This window comes from Fusarium tjaetaba, assembly GCF_013396195.1.
Source record: "Fusarium tjaetaba strain NRRL 66243 chromosome Unknown NRRL66243_c0000238, whole genome shotgun sequence".
Lineage (NCBI taxonomy): Eukaryota > Fungi > Ascomycota > Sordariomycetes > Hypocreales > Nectriaceae > Fusarium > Fusarium tjaetaba.
This window is the reverse complement of record NW_023501434.1, coordinates 51,980-71,543: the sequence shown is the minus strand read 5'-3', so window position 1 is coordinate 71,543 and position 19,564 is coordinate 51,980. Positions and strand designations below refer to the sequence as shown.

Genomic DNA, 19,564 nt, shown 5'->3' with positions numbered 1-19,564 from the left:
TCCTTCTCTTTTTTTCTACATAGAAGAGTAGCATGACCCCATCCAGCCAGCCAGCGACAGGTTCTGCTGTCCCGTGTCTTGTCGTTGGCTCTGCTGTGCCATTTCTGAACCCCTACGACGTCAGGACTGCATATATTTCGTGCAGCCAAGCAACTGCCGACGAGCGTTATTTTTGATTCCCTATTACCTTTTCTACAATTCGACACCATTTGTCAAACTAAAATAATTTAGCAAGGGAAAAAAGGGAGACGAACGACGAACGCAAAAAAAACCCCCAAGCTGTTAGGCTTCGGCGCGGCCCGCCGTGTTTATTAGCAACGAAAATGGCTCACTCGATGGACAACAATGGACACGACTCGAGCTCGACTCGCAGCGGCGGCGGCGGCGGCGCTGACGCTGGCGGGGGCTCGACGGAATTTCTACAGTCGTCAGCCATGGCGAGGCCCCCTGCACAGACGACGCTCACCGCCTCATCGTCGTCCAACTACGCCTCTAGCGTGTCTAGTGACAGCCAGATTCAGACAGGGGGCCTCCCCGGGACACCTGTTACCCGACGCTCAGGCGGATGGGACCGGCAGACGCTCTCCCCGGCGGCGGCAGCAAGGGAGGACCATGTCGTCAAGACCAACAGCATAGAGGACTCTTCTGATTCTTCGGATGAGTTTGTTGCCAGTTACAAGCCAGTGGAACGGTAAGTGTCAGTGATCAGATCAGTGACGATACGGAGTTACTGATTGGTGGGTTGGCTCCATTGTTTGCTCCCATGCTAATGTGTCTCAGTGGGTCACGGTCCAAACGGTTCTTCCAAGCATTCGTCGCCAAATTCACCAAATCCTCTGTTCGTTCGTTTTCCCCCTCCCCTGCTTTCACAGTAGCATCCGAGAATTAACCAAACGATGACGAACAGGGTACGGTTTGGTGCCGAATAGCCAGGTATGTTGCAATCATCACATCTCACAAAGCGATACGGGTACTCGGATACTAATACGTTTTCGGTCTAGCAAGAACAAGACAGAAATGGTATGATGCTGCCATGCCTCGGTTCTCTTTAACCCGCGGATTTACTGATAAGATTGCGCTTAGTCATTCAACATACTGTTATCATCAATATCTTCAAGGGACTTCATTTATCGCCGATAACGTCAAGGCCGAAGCGGGTGCTTGATGTTGGCACTGGACCTGGGACATGGGCATTGGTAAGTTCTGGAGGCATCTCATGATGTAAATTCTGCTGACACTGATGCTGTAGGAATTTGGTACCCCTCGGACTTCATGGGCTTTCTGTTACTGATGCTAACATTTACCAGCCACGAAATACCCCTCCTGTTCAGTTTTAGGCGTCGACATCGAACCAGTGCACCCACCATATACAAAATCCAACTGCAGCTTTAAAACATTCGACATCACAAACGACTGGGATATCTTCAACGGCGGCAACTTCGATTTCATTCACATCCGACAACTAGGCGATATCGGCGACAAGAAGAAGCTGGTCCAATCAGCATTTGACAACCTGAGACCAGGAGGATGGGTCGAGTTCACAGAATGGATCGCAATCCTACAATCACCAAACCACTCACTAAACGGCACAGCATTTCGAAGATGGAACGATTTAATGGAGCAAGGGATGCGGAATTTTGGTACAACGCTGAAATATCCGGAAAAGTTCAAGCCGTACCTACAAGAAGCTGGCTTTGAGCGCGTCATCGAGACGAGACACGGAGCACCGACGAATGCATGCTATCCAGGGAAGAAGTTACAGCGCATAGGGCATCTCATGACGCAGAATTGGCTGTTTATTCTTGAGCCGTTGACGATGCCTGTTTTTACACAGGGCTTGGGCTGGTCGCCGGAGCAGGTTAAGAAGTTTCTGGGGGAAGTGAAGAAGGAGATCGGGAATACGAAATACCATTCATTTATGACATTGTGAGTACCAACCTTCTCATTTTTATAAGGACTAGAGCTCACAATAATGCAGAATAACCTTTTGTGCCCAAAAGCCGGCACCTGGATCGTCAACGCCATCGAATTCCGCGCCGGCTTCGGTCTCGGCGTCGGTGTCGACTTCCATGTCGGAATCTTCTATGCCACGATGAGGAAGGACATCGTGCTGGGTTACGGAATACCAAGTCTCTAGACTAGACCCTCTGATGGGACTGAATTGCATATTTTTGGTGTTGTATAGCATTGTCTTTAGCTCGCTGGACACGAGGGTTGCTCAGGCGTGATTATAAGGAGGGAGAGATATCTTATGAGGGCATATGTATAGATGAACACAGTTATGCGGGAAGCATATGATCTGAGAAGCAAAGAGTGTATTCAATTGACGTGTCGTACATATCGTGAAGCTACAAACAAATGAAAATGCACAAAAGGAAACATCAGATAAGAAAAAATGAAAAGACAAGAGCCACCCCAATCTGTGGTATACCCAAGCACAAAAGAAAATCGTCCACTCATCCAACAATCATTCTAGAAACCCTCGCCGACAGATCCTGAATACTATACGGGTTCGTCAAATCATTAATGGGCAAATCAATCTGGAACGCATATCGCGCCCAGGATCGAACCTCTATCGCAATAAGCGAGTCCATTCCATACTGAATTGCAGATCTCGAAGGCTGAATATCGCCAACCTTGATCGACAGTACTTGCGCCAACTTAGCAACAAGAGCAGTGCAAACAAATGGCTGTAACGCTGCCTCTTTGCCTTCAGGGGCATCACCTAATCGACCCAACGTGTTTCGGAAGGCCTTGACAGCTGTTTGGACTGCGCTCTCGCCGCTATCTGCATCGGAATCAAGAGCAGCGTTGTCAGCGGCGCGAGATCGCAAAAGGCCGAACTTGGAGTCTTGAGCCCAGGATTGGTATTCTGCTGTGGCTTTGTCGATCATGCCGAAGCTGAGAACAATCTGGCTCTCGGTGAAACCATCGTAGGTTGAGTCGCTGATGAGGTTCTTGGGTGAACCTGTTGCGATGGCACCCTCGACGACACGGAGCACGTCGCGGACTGTGATGGGTCTGAGACCGCGGGATAAGAGGGAGGCTTGGATCTCAGGACGTTCGCTGATGTTGCCGACGTCCTCGACGAAGCCGAGATCGACAGATGAGGCGGGCAGGCCAAGACTTTGACGGTATCGGGCAAAGGTGTCGAGGAATGTACTACTTGCGGCGTAGTTGGATTGACCCTCGTTGCCGAGGACTCCGCAGCCTGAACTGAGCATGACAAAGAAGTCGAGATCTTGGCCGAGCAGAGAGTTATGGAGGTTCAGCGAGCCATTGACCTTGGGACCAAAGACAGCATCAAAGTCTTCCAGAGTGATGTCCTCAAAGAAGCAGTCCTAATAAAAGTTAGACAGGCTTCTATACAAGTTCATCGGGTAAACTTACACTAAGCTTCAACGCAGAGTGAATAATTCCACCAACAGGAGTATCAATTGATGAAACAAGGCTCTCAACAGCCTCAGAATCACCGACATCGCAAACTTCAACTCTGGCATTGCATCCATATGATGACAGCTGTTGAAGAAGATCGCCGGACTCTGAGGCTCGAGCGACAGAGCTGGTGGCGAGAATGATGTGGCGAGCGCCATAGCTAGCCATCCAGACTGAAATTGCGCGGCCTAGACCACCGAGACCGCCTGTGATAATGTATGTCTTGTGGGGGTTGAAGCGAGAAGTCTTGGGCCGTGTCTAGATCGAGGTTAATGACAGCCGTGTTGTGAAAGGTTAAGAGTATATACCTTGACTAATCTTTGATCGTCGACATTCGTGAGCGACACAACCTGTTTGCTAGGAGTACCTTCTATCACTGCCGCGAAGGACGACTGTAGAGAGTCAAGTCCATTCACTGAGACGGGAGTGTCAATATCGATCTCTCGCTTCTCAACCATGTCGATGACTTGGTCAAGCAACCTAGTAATGTCAGCTGAAGCTCACAGAAAGAAATGGAATCACTTACTCTCCAAGATCCTGCTTGCTCTCCAGATAAGCATCCGCCAAGTCAACAGAAGCAAACATGACATTCTTATTCGGCACAAAAACCTCATTATTCGAACTCTCACCCGATGCAATCTCAATATACGTCCCACGATTAGCAACCAAGTGCGCAAAGTCAGCATATTGACCCGCCTTGGTGTTCAATACGATCTTGTACGCTGAGAAGGTCGTGGAGCGAGACACGCTGGAGCGGCTGGTGTTGGTGGGGTTGACAAAAATCTTGGCGGAGTGAAGACCGAGTCTGGTGAGGATGGGCTTGGTGGTTGCGTCGCTGATGGCGGCGTAGACGTCGAGCTTGAGGGCTGTTGCGGTCTTGATGAGGGCGATGCCTTGGGGGGAGGATGCGTTGACGATGAGGATTTTCTGATGGTGGGTTAGTGGTGTTTGGAGGTGAAGGGGCGTGGTAAATACCTGGCCTGGTGATACCCTTGCTGGTGTTGTCAGAGCGTACAAAGCAGTGACGAAGCTCGTAGGAATGGCTGCCGCATCCTGTAGCAGAGTTAGTCTTGCGCAGTCAGTGTATAATGGGACTCTTCTTACCTCGAATGAAAGCCAGTCTGGTATCTTTCTGCAGCAGTCTGAAGGTGCCAAGTACTGCGTTGTGAAAGTCCCTTGGCCGATGACCGCGACGCGATCACCTGGCCTAAACGAGGCGACATTGGCGCCGCATCTTGTGACGACGCCGGAACACTCACGGCCGAATGATGTCGCTGGAAGTGATCCCTGTGCGATATATCCGTCCTCGTACAAAGTTAGATCAAGCAACCACGCAGAATGTGGAGGCACTTACCCGTTCATCAAGACCAACAGCCTTGACCTCGACAAGCACATGCCCGTCCGGAATGGCTGAGTACACATCATCCTGCGCCATGGTCAGACTCTCCAAGATACCAACCTCTCCCATAACCAAGTGATGAGGAGCCTTCATAACCTGTGCCGAAGGAGCATCCATCTTCCTAGCAGGGCCATAAGCATTCTCAAGCGGAGTATCATTAACAAGTCGACACGTCCACAGCTGCCCATCCTTCTCAGCAATCTCATAGTCCAACTTGGAGATCGCGTCATCGTGAGAGTAATGCGCCCGTTCCAAGACATGGTAGATGACGTTGGCTGTGATATCGCCATCGCTGCTCAAGTCAAGAGTGTACAATTGGCATTGACTGTTTTCACCACGGAGGGTTCGTGCAAAGCCTGTTACCAGACCACCTGTTGTGTTCTGGGGGTCGAGGTATACCTTGCGAGTGACCCAGATGCACTTGATAGGCTTTGTAAGCCATGACTTTAGTGCGCTCAATTGCTCCTGTTGAAGAGAGGCTAGGAAACTTCCTTCCGTCTCGTCAACGAGGATAAGCCACTCGCCAGCCCATTCCCGCGAAGCAAGGTCTTCGAGAACACCCGAGGTTGAGGAAATACCACGCGTGCCGAGATATTTCTGAAGGTGGTCTCGAATGGATAAGTCACTACCGACTCCAGCGATGTGTACCTTTTCCTCAGAAAGCGGCTTGGGTGGAGTGTACTCAACAGGCTTGGCTCTAGCCATCATGACGATGGTGCTGGAGAGTTGCTCTGTGTCGGTCTTGTCGTGCTTGGCTTCTATCTCAGAGACGCTATCGAAGTCGGCAGCGAGCTCGTTGCGCCATTCGTCGAGAGTAAGACCTGGGCCAGAACGGCCGGGGGATCGAGGGCGGAGCCACCAGCCAGTCAAGGGTCCCTACATAAGCGTTAGTGACGTAGTAGTATAAACGATGAGATGTGATATTTTACCCAGAGGAAGTTTGCTGAAGTGAGATCTGCAAGTACAAATGTTAGCTAAGGGCTTCAAGGGATGAATAATGTTGCGTACCCTCTGACAGCTCGCCAACCAGGAGGTATCCGTCATCGCGCAATAGAGATCGGATGTTCTTCATCGCGAATGGCAGATCGGCAGTAGCATGTAGAACCTAAAGTACGTGGTCAGCATAAGAAGCAACACTCACAATACCCAAGACTTACATTGGCCGCAACGACAAGGTCATACTTCTCAGTAAACCCCTGCTCAGCAATATCCTTCTCGACATCCAAAGTCTTGAACTCAATCCTATCCCACTGCGCAAACTTCTTCTTCGCCTTATCAAAGAAGCCCGCCGAGATATCCGTAAACGTAAAACTCTGATACGCATTCTTCCCTCCCGCCTTCGCAAAACCACGTAGCAACTCCGTAGTCGCACCACCAGTCCCAGCGCCAATCTCCAAGATCTTCATGTTGGGATTCTTGTGCGCTAAAAGTTCAGCGACGGAGAGAAGTTTCTGGTTCATGCTGGTGGTGAAGATACTCTCCTCGTAGAAACGATAGAGTAAATCGTTCTCGAGCCATACTGCTAAGGCTTCGACGTCGCCGCGGAAGATACGGGACATGTTGATGGCGAGTTGGGATACGATTGATGCGTCGACGGTTTGGGAGATGCCAGAGTTGGCGACAACGTTCATTATGGCGTCTTGGACTGTTGCGAAGCCGTTTTGCTGCTTGTGGCGAGCTGCGAGGCGGTCTTTGTGAAGTTCGGCTTGGTCGAGGAACCATGAATGGTAGCTGAGTAGATGGGAAGGTAAGTCCTTGCCCTTGTCGATGCCGTTCTCAACAATGAGTGGGATGAGCTCCTTGACTAGGTTCTCGAGGTTGACGAGCTTCTTCTCTGCGGGAAGACTCTGGATCTTGATGGAGCTGAGCATGGGGTCACTGCTTGAGATGTCGCCAATGTCAGGCTTCCATGTGAGTCTCAGCCAGGGTAGAGTAGTGTTGTCATCACTTGTCGCTCTGTCCATCTGCAGACCTTCTACCACAAAGAAAGGTCTCGACAACGAATCGTAACACTCAACGCTACCTTGGATCCTGCTAAAGCCAACGGGCGAAGTGTTGGTAGTACAAGATGCAATGTCCGTGTTCTCAGCAGGCATGCGGATTGAGATTCTCTTCATCTTCGAAGGAAGAAGCAGTGTGTCGATCTCTTGGAAGTGCCCGGAGCGATTGGCCAGAGCAGGTGTTTGGAGTGCAGCATCCATCATCGCTGGGTGCAGAAGATATCGCTGGCCGGGAAGGGGAGATTGCGCAGTGGATGTCATGTCGATCTTGGCAGAGCAAGCTGAGAGACTAGGACGGACACGAACTTCATTGAGAAGCTGGAACTTGGGACCGTATCCGTAGCCAACTCGTTCAAGAGTCTTGTAGTAGCTCTTCAATGGGACCTTGAGGGGCATATGGTGCCATGAGGTTCTGCGACGAAGAGCGACATTGTCTTTGCTCGCTGGTGACTGTTAGAATGAATAATTATCTGCTTGACATAGCCACTTACTTTCAAGGACTGCAGCTCTGCCGTGGCAATGACGAATATCGACATCGCCTCTCAGCGACGATATGGTAAAGTCATACCACGTCTCCTCAGACTTGGTATTGTCGTTATCCGGGATGAGTGTGAGGAAGAGATCGATGTGTGACTCGTCGGGGAGAATGATGGAGTTGGAAAAGACAAAGTCTTGAAGCTCGAACGAATGATTCGCCCAGTCAACTTCCTTGTTCTCTTCCTGTACCTGCATCATGGCCTCAACCACCATTGCGATGCCGGTAGTGAAAGAGAATGTCACAATACCGTTGACCTGTGACGCGTTAGCATTTCCTCTGGGTGAGTGCAGTTTCTTGACGTACCTGATGATCAACAAGCCAAGGCGCATCTTCAATCGACACCTTGTTCCTCCACGTCGGAGCCGAAGGATTGACTCCTCTGCAGCGCGATCCCAAAATCTCATGTCGCGGCGACTTCCTGAACCGCCATTCCTGACTGTTTCGTGGTTCCGTCCACGGTGTAGAGGAGTAGTCCCAGGCATAGGCTGGCAGGTTGTCTTGAACGTGATTAGGGAGACGCCCAACCTTACCCGCGACCTTGTTGACTTGATCCAAGTCCAACTGTTTCCCATTCAAAACTAGGTCTCCAGCGAGGCTCATCAGCTGTTGGCTCGAGTCTGCGTTTCGGAGCATCGTGGCGAAGAAGGGAAGTTGAGGTGCATTGGGTAGCGACTTGACGATCTCAGATGTTGGGCGAGAGAGCAGAGAATGAGGTCCGAGTTCAACGCAAAGATCGAACTTGCGGTCTGATGATGTCAATGCCAGGGTTACTGCATCGGTGTAAAGAACTGGGGAGACGAGGTTTGCTCCCCAGTAATCGGCGTCAACCTCAGTACCCTTGAGCTCGAGGCCAGTAACAGATGAGTACATAGGAACTCGTCCAGCCTTGGGTTGTATAACACCCTTGAGCTGACCAACATACTCATCCACAACAGTCTTCATGGCGCGAGTGTGATAAGCTCGAGTGACTGCAACAGCTCTGGAGACGATGCCATGCGTACTCAGCTCAGCAGCCACGTTCTTGACTCCCTCAGCAGATCCAGCGAGAGTAAGATTCTGAGGACCATTGAAGCACGCAATCTGCACATCATTGCGCTCCAATGCATCTTGCAGCTCCTTGGCATTGGGTGCGCTCCTGGTGGCCAGCATAGCACCAGATGGAGCGTTTTGACAGGCGATGCCTCGGTAGTAAGCCACTGTGACAGCCTCCTTGGCTGTGAGGGCACCGCAAGCGTAGGCGGCCGCTGTTTCTCCACCCGAGTGGCCGACGACGCCATCTGGGAGGACGCCCCAGCTTGAAAGAACGTCTGTCAACGCGATCTGAACGGCCATGGAGAGAGGGTGCGCAAGGGCTGGTGAGTCGATCTCTTCTTGAGAGAGTTCAGCAGTGAGCTTGTCTGTGAGAGCGTCAGTAACCGTTAAGTCCAGACGGTATTGTGTTTGAATATACCTATCAAAGACCAAGTCGGTGTCTTAGAAGACTGAATTTCCCTCACAACCTCCTCGAGATTGTACAAACTGTTGCGCGCCACAGGGAATGCATCAAGAAGACGTTTACCCATCTGCGACCACATAGCTCCTTGCCCAGTAAATGTGAACAAGACGCGAGGTGAGCCACTTGTAGGGCCTGTTCCGACCTTTAGTGCGTTGGTTTCAAGCTGCTGGATGAGATCGTCAATGGACTGGGCGACAGCGAAAGACTTCCACGGCCGGATATTGATCTGGCTTCGAGCGTTGAGCGCTTTGACAAGGGGACTAGTCAGGCTCTTGCACTCTTCGTGAGTCTTGAGGAACTCGAGGAGATTCTTCTCGTTTGTTTCTCGAGAGCTCTTTGAAGCGCCGGATGTGAAGAGGAGGAAGTATGGGTCGTTGGTCTTCTCCCCATCTTCGTGATGGCCGTTGACACCATTGGTACCGTTGACTCCGTTAGTTATGGCATGCGTACCGTTGATGCCATTGACCCCATTTGCACCATTGGTTGAGCCATTGGTCAGTTGAGGAGGCTCGTAGAACTCAACGACAGCGTGAGCGGTCGATCCACCGATCCCAAGGGAGTTGACGCTTGCTCTACGGATGGACTTGGAAGGCCATGGCTGAGGAGCGGTTGCAACACGAACTCTCCATCCATCAAAGTCAACTGAGCAAATCATCGTTAGCCTAGGCCATCAAAACTCAGCAATGAGGGTACATACTCTTCGGGTTGGGTGTCTTGTAATTTGTGTTGGGAGGGATCTCGCCCTTTTCCAGAGCCAAGACCACTTTGATGAGACTGCTTAAACCACTGGCAGCCTCTGAATGTCCGACGTTGGGTTTTGTCTGTGCATGTTAGTATCTTCTGCTGGTAATAACAGAAACGATTGACTTACAGACCCGACCCAGAGGGCATCTTGGGTCTTGTGGCTTTCGGAAAAGACCGAGCCGACAGCGCCAAGCTCTATGCAATCACCTATGGGAGTACCTGTTCCATGACACTCAAAGTATCCTGTCTCACTGAAATCATTGATTCCTGCTTGCGCATAGGCCTGCAAGATGGTGTCTGCCTGAGCCCGTCCCGAAGGTTCTGTGATAGCCGGAGTAGCACCGGAACTGAACAGTTAGTATGTGAGTTTTGGGTCAAAATGGGGCAGACATACCTGTTAGATGAGGTTCCTCTGATGACCGCTCGAATGCTGTCACCATCTCTGATAGCATCGCTGAGCCGCTTGACATAGACTGCATTAGTTCCCTCACCACGTCCATATCCATTAGCGCTGGCATCAAAGGTCTTACATTGACCATCCGCAGCAATAGCACCGAGACGCGTCAAAGACAATGCATAATCAGGACTCAGGAACAAATTCGATGCACCAATGACAGCGCCGTCACACTCACCAGCCTGCAGCGCTTGGCAGGCAAGATGAAGGGCCACCAGGGCACCCGAACAGGCAGTATCAATGGTGACACTGCATGAGGCGTCAGCACCGTAATCGCTCGATCGGGGAAATGACAACATACCTGGGTCCACCGAGATCGAGTGCATGACTGATGCGGTTTGCAAGCATGGTTCGTGTTGTTCCAATGGCGATGAATGTTGGGAGATATTCAGGGTCTTGCATGAGCATGTCGTGGTAGTCACTCACAAACATGGCGCAATAGCAGCCAATCTTGGACTTTGAGATTGTCTCCATTGAGATGTTGGCTGATTCAAGGCACTCATAGACAACCTCGAGAAGCTGCTTCTGCTGGGGATCCATAGCTGTTGCAGTGTCTTTGCTGATGCCAAAGAACTTGTGATCAAACTGCTTAATGTCCCTCTTAACGAAGTGCGCGCCCCTGAAGGCCTGCTCCCCCTTCTGATTAGGATCCATAGACAAGAAGTTCTCAGCATTGAATCGATCTTTGGGTATCGCCGTAGCAGACGACCGGCCTGCTCGGACATGGTCCCATAGATCAAGCGGCTTGTCAATTCCACCTGGGAGACGACAAGCCATGCTCACAATGGCAATTGGCTCTCGCCATTGTGGAATCTGGGAAGGCATTGTAACAAAAAAAGACAAAACGTCAAAACAAATTGGGGTATACTGATAGAATTCTGCCAAAGTCTCGTAACTCTGGGAGGCAAAAAGTCACACAAGAAGAGAGTATGGGATAGTTCATGACACCGCACGGCAGCGGCGCATACATATGGGACAACGGCCATGCGACTGGCCATGATACGCTGGCTCGGTAATCACCACATGAGAAGACAGCGCGTCCAGTTTCCTGGTTCATTGGTCTCCACAGCAGTTCACAAGGGTCCGGCGTGTTGGTTGCTAGCTCCACGAGCTACTGCACTGCCATTGTCGTAATATTAATCACGGGTGGCGCGTGATCTAGCTATCACCGGTATAGTATAGAAGCAATCTAGGCAATTACTTGGTGAAATATCGCACTATGGATGCAAGAGCAAGTCCTTAAGTGTCTTCCGCTCCTCTTTCGACGATCCAACCTGTTTCTGGAATGGTTCTTACGGGGGTTCATGATATGACGCTTGCAGTAGCACCAACATAGCGGGTCCCGAATCCTTTTGATATGGGGACGAGGTAGCCCGTTTCAGGTACGAAAGCGAGGTGAAAAAAAGCGACAAATCCACGGGAATTAGATGGGATAAAGAGAGTTTCACCCGCACAAGCTTAATGCAATAGAAGCATTGTTATGCTGGAAATAAATCTCGCAGAATTTACATTGTCGACTCTTGGTCCGGCGCTAAGCACGATAATCCTTGCGGGCCGTAGTGGGAAGAAATGCGACATCGACCCAGAGATACGGCGCGTCCCTAGCTTACGCCGGGGCGAGTAATCCTGACCTTGCTCTCTAATCTTTGGGCTACGGTAGCTCTGATCATCGCCGACGCGTGGATATCAGATGAGTGATTTAGCACAAACGGATGATACAGTAGTAGCAAACAGTTTGTGTCTGTATGTATATGTATGTTGGTTTGGCCCCTGAACTTGCAAAAGGTTATTTGCTTCACCATTTCCTCCGCCAAGGCCGGTAGTTAGTACTGTGCCTCTGAAGGACAGTACCTTTTTTTGTGCAACACACGCTGCAGCTCGGAAATGAACTCCAGCCGTTTGAGAACCAACCGCGTGGTAAACCAAGCAAGCTTTACGGTTCATGCTGCAGATGATGGGTCGGCTGTCAGTGCGGGATAAAACCCCCCCTGCACCTCTCCAGCCAATACCATAACGCCACGCAAACGTCCATTAGAAAAAAGGCCATGCAGGTTGGTTGCTAGCTTAAACTTCGGGAACGTAGTTTGTGTTCCCCTCACCCTCATCCTGCATATGCACTCTCGACATGTTTGGGTCCAGCTCGGAGATGCTTCCAGTTATGTACGGTATAATATCAGCACTACAAACATTATCACAAAAGCTCTGACCAGTGAGTGACAAACTAGATCCAGTTATTGAGGGGTAAAGGGTAAGCAGCAAACATCAGCAGATCCGACGCTAGGGTTATGCGATGGACTTTGGGAGGGAAAACTGCGGCCTGCGCTAATGCAATTGCAGGCTGTGTAGCGCCATGGTCTAATCTGGGTATATCATTGGAGTTGCAAGGGCCCGAGGCTTTGCGAGAGATGGGTAGTGCTCTGACAGGACGGAACAGCCGGATAAGCTGTCGGCCATGATTGCTACGACCAACAGAGGACGCGCAGTCGTGGCGTCGGGAAGGAGGAAGCATCCGGAGGCTATTGAGAAAGTTTGGCATCGAGACTTATTAATCGGCTGTTCATGAACTGCAGAAGGTGCAAGGGCCATGATAATAACCCATCATCTGACTGCTGTTGGATTATGCGCAAGGGAAACAGAGAGCTTTAATGGTGGTTGCATATTGGGCCTCTTATCACCATCCCAAGACAAGGATGGAATACGAAAATAAGAACTAGAAAGCACTGGAAGTACATGACAGAAATCTAATTATAACTGACTGCTCGGCAAACCCGAAGCCCGGCGTCATCATGACAAAGGCGCCTGCAGCATGCATCGCATAATCTCATCCCCGAGGTCAAAGCTCACCAGCCGAGTACAGCTGTGCAAAGCGCGAAGTTGGCTGGCGCAGTAGTTCCTTGGGATCACCCTGCTCAACGATCTTACCGTCATCCAGTACAAGAACTATATCAAACTCTACAATCGTTGCAACCTGATGCGTGACACAGAGGACAGTGCTATCAGGGAACGTATCGAATACTGTCTGGCGCAGTTGTGTCTGGATATCATTGTCGACGCTGATATGGTTAGCTGTGAGCTGTAAGAATTGTCACGTGTGCGGCTTACTGGCTTGTCGGTTCGTCCATAAGCACGACCTTTCCCTTCTTCAGGCAAGCTAGAGTCATGGCGAAGAGCTGACGCTCTCCGTGGGAGAATGTGTCGCTTGAAGCGATCATGTCGAGACCGCCTCCTTGCTCGATGGTCTGCCAGAGGCCTGTCTTCTTCAAGCCTTGGATGATCTCTTGCTCATCTGAAATGCCAAAGAGCTTCGCGTACTCTCGTATACTTACTGAGAGGATGAGAGATTCTTGCGGGAGGACTACGAAGCGAGATCGCACTTCATCCTTGGCCAGGGTTGAGATGTCAACGTCGTCAATGCTGATGAGACCTGAAGAGACTTGCACCAGCCCCAGAAGTGAGTTGACAAGGGTACTCTTCCCGCTGTTGCGCATCAAAGTTAGCATGCCTTTACATTATGATGGGATCTGTAGCTGCAGAGAATGATACCTTCCTGTCCGGCCACAAATGGCCATCTTGGAGCCTGGTTTGATATCCAGTGTAAGATTCGAAATAGTTGGTGGCAATGAGGCTCTGGGCCATACGTCAGTTCTCCAAAAGCTCTGTCGTTGAAATGTTGCACTTACGAATGAGTCAGTGTCACATCGGTGAAGTGAATCTCGCCCCTAGTCGGCCACTCCGCTGAAGGTTTCATATCCGACTCATGCTCCGACTTGGTATCTTCTGTAAAGTCCCTGATACGAGCAACTGCACCGAGTGTGATCTCAAGTGAAGTCCAGAAAAACACAACACCCTTTACTGATTGGCCAAGTCCCACGATGTTGAACAGCGCGAGACCAAGACTGCCGCCACTGGTGTTCATCTGTACAACAGCAATGGAAATCACAACAAGGGCAAGAGTCGCCACAAACAGATCTACTGAGAGGTTGAGTGTGACTTGTGCAGACTGCAAGAAGTGAAAGGGTACTTGTGATCGCTCAAGGACCTCAATTCCTCGTCGCAAGTACCATGACGCCCAGCCATATGCACGCACAGTAGCGAGCCCATCAAGAGACTCCAGTAGAAGCGACAAGACAGGTGACCTCGCCTCAATATCCATGACACGAAGTCTTCGAGAAGTGCGAAGATAGAATTCGTGAAAGAACCCAATCACAACAGCGATAGCCAGAATCGCAAAGCCAGCGTAGTGAGATTGAATCGTGACAACGATACACTGCGCAATAAGCATCAGCAAGTTCATCGTGGCGCCAACGAAAGCTAGCGGTAGCTCCATATCGGTGATCTGCAGGTCCTGACTAAATCTAAGAGCCGTTGCGATTAGCGAGTGTCTGTGCACAACAGTTCGTGATGGTACCTGTTTAACGTGACTCCACTATCCGTCTGGGAGAAGAAATCCATTCTGGCACTAAAACACCGTTAGCATCCGCGAAAAGAGGAATGTTAGAGGGGATGACATACTTGAGTGTTGTGGTGAGAATGAGATGGTGAAACAAAGCTGCTGTTCGAACTGCGATGCGTAAAAAGAGCCATACACATGCTGAGAAGAGAGCTACCCATGCCATTGAGCCAACTCCAAAGAATATGCCATAGAATGTCGGGAGAGTGTCGATTTGGTTCTGGAGACTCTTCTCCGACCATAGTCCAAGGTATATTTCTATGAAAGGTCAGTATATGGTCGACCAGAGGGCTGGAACGGGCGACTTACGTGGGAATATGACGCCGATAACGAATCCCAAGCAGAGGAACAGAAAGACGATAAAGTCCATCCAGCCAATGACTCCAAAGTACCACTTATACACAGCCCAATCACCATTGGCGCCCTTCTTGAAGGCGATGTCATTGGTGATTGCAGTGTTGGGTAGTTCATCAGAGTCTTGAGCTCTGGGCTCTCGTGCAGTGGCAGCGCGGTCAGATACTTGCAGAACGTCATGTTCGAGCTGTTCAATATGCGGTGCAATCTCGGCGTATGTGCCTTGCCGAACTACACGGCCGTCGGCGTCAATGAGGATGATGTAGTTGGCGAATGGAAGGTATCGCGCTATACGCTGTTAGTGAATGTTAGGGTACAGAGGAGGTGGACTTACGTGAGCTTGTGGCGAGGATAGTAGTGGTGGGAGCGCTGCTGAGAAGACCTCGAGGCGCAAAGATCTCACCGAGGATGTGGCGCTCGGTGTTGGTGTCAAGACCTACGAGGCAATCATCGAGAAGAACAAGTGTGGCCTTGGAGTAGACAGCACGCGCTAGAGCCTAGAGATGTGGTTAGTACACGCTGTGTCACGATCTGGAGAGGGTCACTCACAATGCGAACTTTCTGTCCCCCACTGACAGACTGTCCATTCAAGCCACAAAGATGTTTGTCTCCATCTGTCAGATCCTCAATATCCTGGTCAAGCGCACATGCATGAAGCGCCATGCGATAGCGCTCTTCATAGAAAGGCAAAGCACCGACGATGTTCTCCTTGATGCTGATGTTAGCGATCCAAGGCGTCTGGTCGCAGAAAGCAACCTGCGAATCATCGACAGAGACGGTTCCGGATGACGGTGCAAGATCACCCAGCACAACGCGTAGTAGAGTCGACTTTCCACTGCCTGTCGGTCCAGCGATGACAGTCAATCCATGGGCTGGTACGTCAAACGTAGCGTCCTTGATGATATCTTCACCATCGTCAGTCCACTTTGCGCTGACGTTCTGGATTTTGACAGCCACATCGGTGAGGACTTTCTTCTCGCTCACACCACCAACAGAACTCTCATCTGTACTTATACTGGCGTCTCGAATGGACTTTCGAGGATCTGTCCAGGTATGCTGGTTGAGAAAACTCTCGATACGCTGCAGTGAACCAAGGCCCACCATTATAGCCATGACGTGGGACGTGCAGTCCTGGATACTTGAGCTGACGATGTTGAAGAGTGTCATGACTTGGAAGGCTGTTTGAGCGGTCAGGATACGTCCTGATGACTTGTCTGACACTGCGTTGTGGACACTGAGACCCAAGGCTGGGAGCATGGTGAGAGAAGTGAAGGCTTGTATTGATCAGCAGATGGTCAAGATGAAGATGGTGGTAACTCACATAAAGTTACGAGTGCGATGAGCTGAAGACGGAATCTCTTGGATAGCTTGATCTCCGATTGTCGTTCATCTTCAAGCATTGTCTTTATCGCTGGCGCCGCGCCCATCTGCTTGATGCTCTTCATACCCTTCAGGACCTGCACTGTCTTGTGGAGGCGCTTCTCAATAGCGGCCATCCAGTTTTTTTGGAACCTACTGGCGCGTCCAGACCAATATCCGCCAAGCAAAAGGGAACCTATGTGCTGTCAGGTCTCTGTCATTGTAATGGTAGGCTGACTTACCTCCGATCAGTCCCAAAGTGACCAAGGCTGCAAGACCCAACTGTGCTTCGATGAGCCATAGCCCAATTGCAACAGATACAAAGCTCGCCCAAGCATCGTGTATCTTTCGGACTCCGAGCTGCACGCGCTCTACATCAGCTGTCATCATTGTTGTACTTGAGTCTCCCGTGTCCACGACTCGATCGAGAAGTAGTGACTGTTGGTAGATTCGCATCGATAGATCGGCACGGACGACAGTGGTGGCTCTAACAGCGCTCTGTTCGTACAGAGAGGAGACGAACTAATTGGATTTTGTTAGAAACACTCTTCCCAGCCATAAGGAATGGCACTTACTGCAATGCCATAGTAGACAAGAGCATACGCTGCAATAAGTCCATCACCTCTCTGGCCTGAGCCTTCAGTCTTTGGTTTCGAGATGTAGTCGATCGCTCGGCGGACGAGGAATGGTTGGGCAAATGTCAAGGAGAGGTAGCATAGTCGGGGGAATATGGGCGCCAGAAACTCAATCGTATGAGAGAGGAAGATCTCTTTCGCGAGCTTGATCGGCTCCTGCTTCCTTTTCGGTCCTGCACATTGTCAGTCCACATGTTGACAGTGATACGGGCTTCGTGAGAACTTGCCTTTCTCGGTCGGCCTCAATTCGGCATTCTGCAACTTGGTACTAAGCTTCGAGAGATGTTCAGTTTGCAATGGTGTGCGGTATCCAGCCCAGAAAATCGGCATCATTCGCAGCATAAGCGCTCGTTCGATAATACCGTTGCTCTCCTCTGGTGCGTCGCATAGTTCATGTCTGTTTGCCAAAGAACATTTCCACAATATCTCAGTGACCAGAGCGAGAACCTTAGTACTAGCCAGCACCATAACAGCAATCGCAGGGTCTCGTCCATCTAGCATTCTCCAAAGTGTTCGGGCGCGAGCGGCATCCATAGGGATAGTCGACAGAAGGTATAGAACCAAGATGGACGAGGTGCGCACCGCGCGCTGGTGCTCTAGAAAGGACAGACATGCTAATATCGCGGAGCCGACTATGCCAACACTGCCCGCGGCAATACTGGCTCTCGTTCGAGTTTCATCGCGAATCGAGAACAGCGCGACAACGCTCGCTTGCGATCCAAGTACTAATGTCCATGCGATCTTGAGGTCACTACGTTAGTTTATAATCACTCTTTCTCTGGCTGCGAGCTTCTTCCGGCAGACAGAACTCAGCGCAAGGGAGGAAAACAGAGGAGAGATGAGAACATACCAACTTGAGCGGTAATATGAAACAACCCCTAAATATCACCGGCCTCCCCCAAAGTCGCGTAACCCGAAAGACAGCAAGACAAATAGCCACGCAAAGAGGAAGAATATAAAGAATCGTCTCCTCAAACAACAAAGTGAAGTCAAAATTGGACCCGCATCCCTTGACAACGGGTCCAAAGGTGTCCTCGACGTGGAGGAGACAATTGGGAGGCGGCATTCTTCGGAATTCGGATTTTCTGATTCGATCAGATACAGACCAGAACGATCAAGAATTTCAAGGGACAATCAGACATCTAATCGAATGGTTTGGGGGGTTTCGTCGCAATTGAAGGATCAGGATCCGGAGCCGGGGGTTGGCTCGGAGGAATAATCAGCCCGATCGGATGGAAACTTTAATACGGGATCTGCTGACGGGAAATACGCCTTTGTGCGACGTGAAAAGCCGCTGACTTACATTTACAGTTACGGAAGATGACATGCATGGGAGAGGAATGTTTTGGGATAATATAGTTTTAGTGGTGAAGGATTCTGTTGATATGGGTGGCGGCTCTTGATGTGTGTAGGCGAGGTTGATCCTTCTGGAAAACGGGATCTCCCGGGCGACATGGGGTAAAGAGGGATCTTGACAGGCATGGGGACATCGTGTCGCAAAAGGAAAATGGAAGCGGACGCCGATAGGTGGGCTTTCAATTGCGTAGACAGGCACCAATTCTTGCTTGAGGTATCCAAATTCTTTCCGAGCTGAGCAGAGCTGAATATACTAAACATGGCAATAATAAAATTAACACGTCGTTTCATTGAACAATGGCAATCATCTCCCTGGGTTCATATTGGTGCCCTATCTCAGCATTCCAAAACCTTCAGCGTGTGCCGTGAATGACTCCGCACTTCATCGACTCATATCCATGACCCCAGTTCGAAGCACAGTTGTCCTTGGGGTAAATCACCGTCTCGGAAGCACCCTTTCCGAGTTATCCTTCTCAGCCGCACTAACTCACTTTTAGCATGAGATTGACACTCTCCAGCAAAGGTGACATTAGATTCTTTGCTTATTCATTGAGAATTCTCGTATCTGTGCATTAAAGTTGACCGCAGGCAGGCTTTAAAAGCAGGCTGTGGAAGTATTGGTTCTCAATGGTTGATATGCAGACTGTGGAGAGTGGCTTGCATCACGCTAGATGATCTAGACAGCAATGAGGCGCTGACTTCTCTGCTATAACCTCTAGAATGCTAGAAGGGTTAGACACACATATGAGTTCTTGTAACTTTTGTCAAATTCTCAATATGAGATTTCAGCTTGGGATAAGTCGGCCTTGAAGAGATATGACAGGACTAGGAGAGTTGTCGATGGCCGGCGAGAGGTCACGCTAGGCGTGAAGACGCCAATTGGCATCGTTATTCCAAGTAACACTCTTGAACTGATCGTGGACAATGATGCCTCCCAGTGAGATATCGCGACTGTGACAGTCATTGGCTGCCATGACATCCCCGTCGATAGGTACTCAGTGGTAAACATGTCAAGGAGTCTGACGAATGCAGCGGTTAAGCAACAAATCTCATGCTAATTTCTGAGGTATGACGTCCTGTACCTCATAATACTTCATAATCAAAGACCCATTAGATTATGTTATAAGCATTTCTTCTTCTTCTTTCTCAAGCTCGCATACGCCTTCTATCCCTTTGGACTAAGACAGTGTTGAGGGGAAAGAGGCTTCAGCCGCAAGGGCACAAAGGTAAAGAACACCAATAAACGCATACGAGGTTACGGGAAAGATGATTATATAACATACAAGGTCCGGCTTCGACCTCGGTCACAGCCTCAAGGCTACGCTCAAGGCCTCTCTCGAGGCCT

General features: G+C 50.3%; 3 protein-coding genes across 3 annotated transcripts; 1 reads left to right on the top strand and 2 right to left on the bottom strand.

Moving 5' to 3' along the window:
• Positions 1-323: 323 nt before the first annotated feature.
• FTJAE_10210 (uncharacterized protein) lies at positions 324-2,137 on the top strand (the record flags this gene model as incomplete). The annotated part of the gene is made up of 5 exons (XM_037343030.1): positions 324-691; positions 1,148-1,196; positions 1,250-1,256; positions 1,308-1,858; positions 1,979-2,137. The coding sequence occupies 5 exons, from the start codon at positions 324-326 to the stop codon at positions 2,135-2,137; spliced, it is 1,134 nt and encodes a 377-aa protein (XP_037202668.1).
• Positions 2,138-2,456: 319 nt separating this feature from the next.
• On the bottom strand, positions 2,457-10,890 carry FTJAE_10209 (polyketide synthase; the record flags this gene model as incomplete). The annotated part of the gene is made up of 17 exons (XM_037343028.1): positions 2,457-3,341; positions 3,391-3,693; positions 3,744-3,915; positions 3,962-4,362; positions 4,411-4,488; positions 4,540-4,722; positions 4,790-5,710; positions 5,764-5,789; positions 5,843-5,939; positions 5,992-7,277; positions 7,326-7,626; positions 7,676-8,769; positions 8,823-9,509; positions 9,565-9,688; positions 9,739-9,958; positions 10,006-10,314; positions 10,367-10,890. 17 exons carry the CDS (start codon positions 10,888-10,890, stop codon positions 2,457-2,459), a joined length of 7,611 nt encoding a protein of 2,536 aa, XP_037202667.1.
• Positions 10,891-12,898: 2,008 nt separating this feature from the next.
• On the bottom strand, positions 12,899-17,397 carry FTJAE_10208 (multidrug resistance; the record flags this gene model as incomplete). Its single annotated transcript, XM_037343027.1, has 13 exons — positions 12,899-13,118; positions 13,168-13,542; positions 13,609-13,692; positions 13,746-14,420; positions 14,474-14,524; positions 14,578-14,773; positions 14,825-15,157; positions 15,204-15,366; positions 15,419-16,143; positions 16,191-16,424; positions 16,471-16,750; positions 16,804-17,026; positions 17,072-17,397. 13 exons carry the CDS (start codon positions 17,395-17,397, stop codon positions 12,899-12,901), a joined length of 3,885 nt encoding a protein of 1,294 aa, XP_037202666.1.
• Between the last annotated feature and the right edge of the window lie 2,167 nt (positions 17,398-19,564).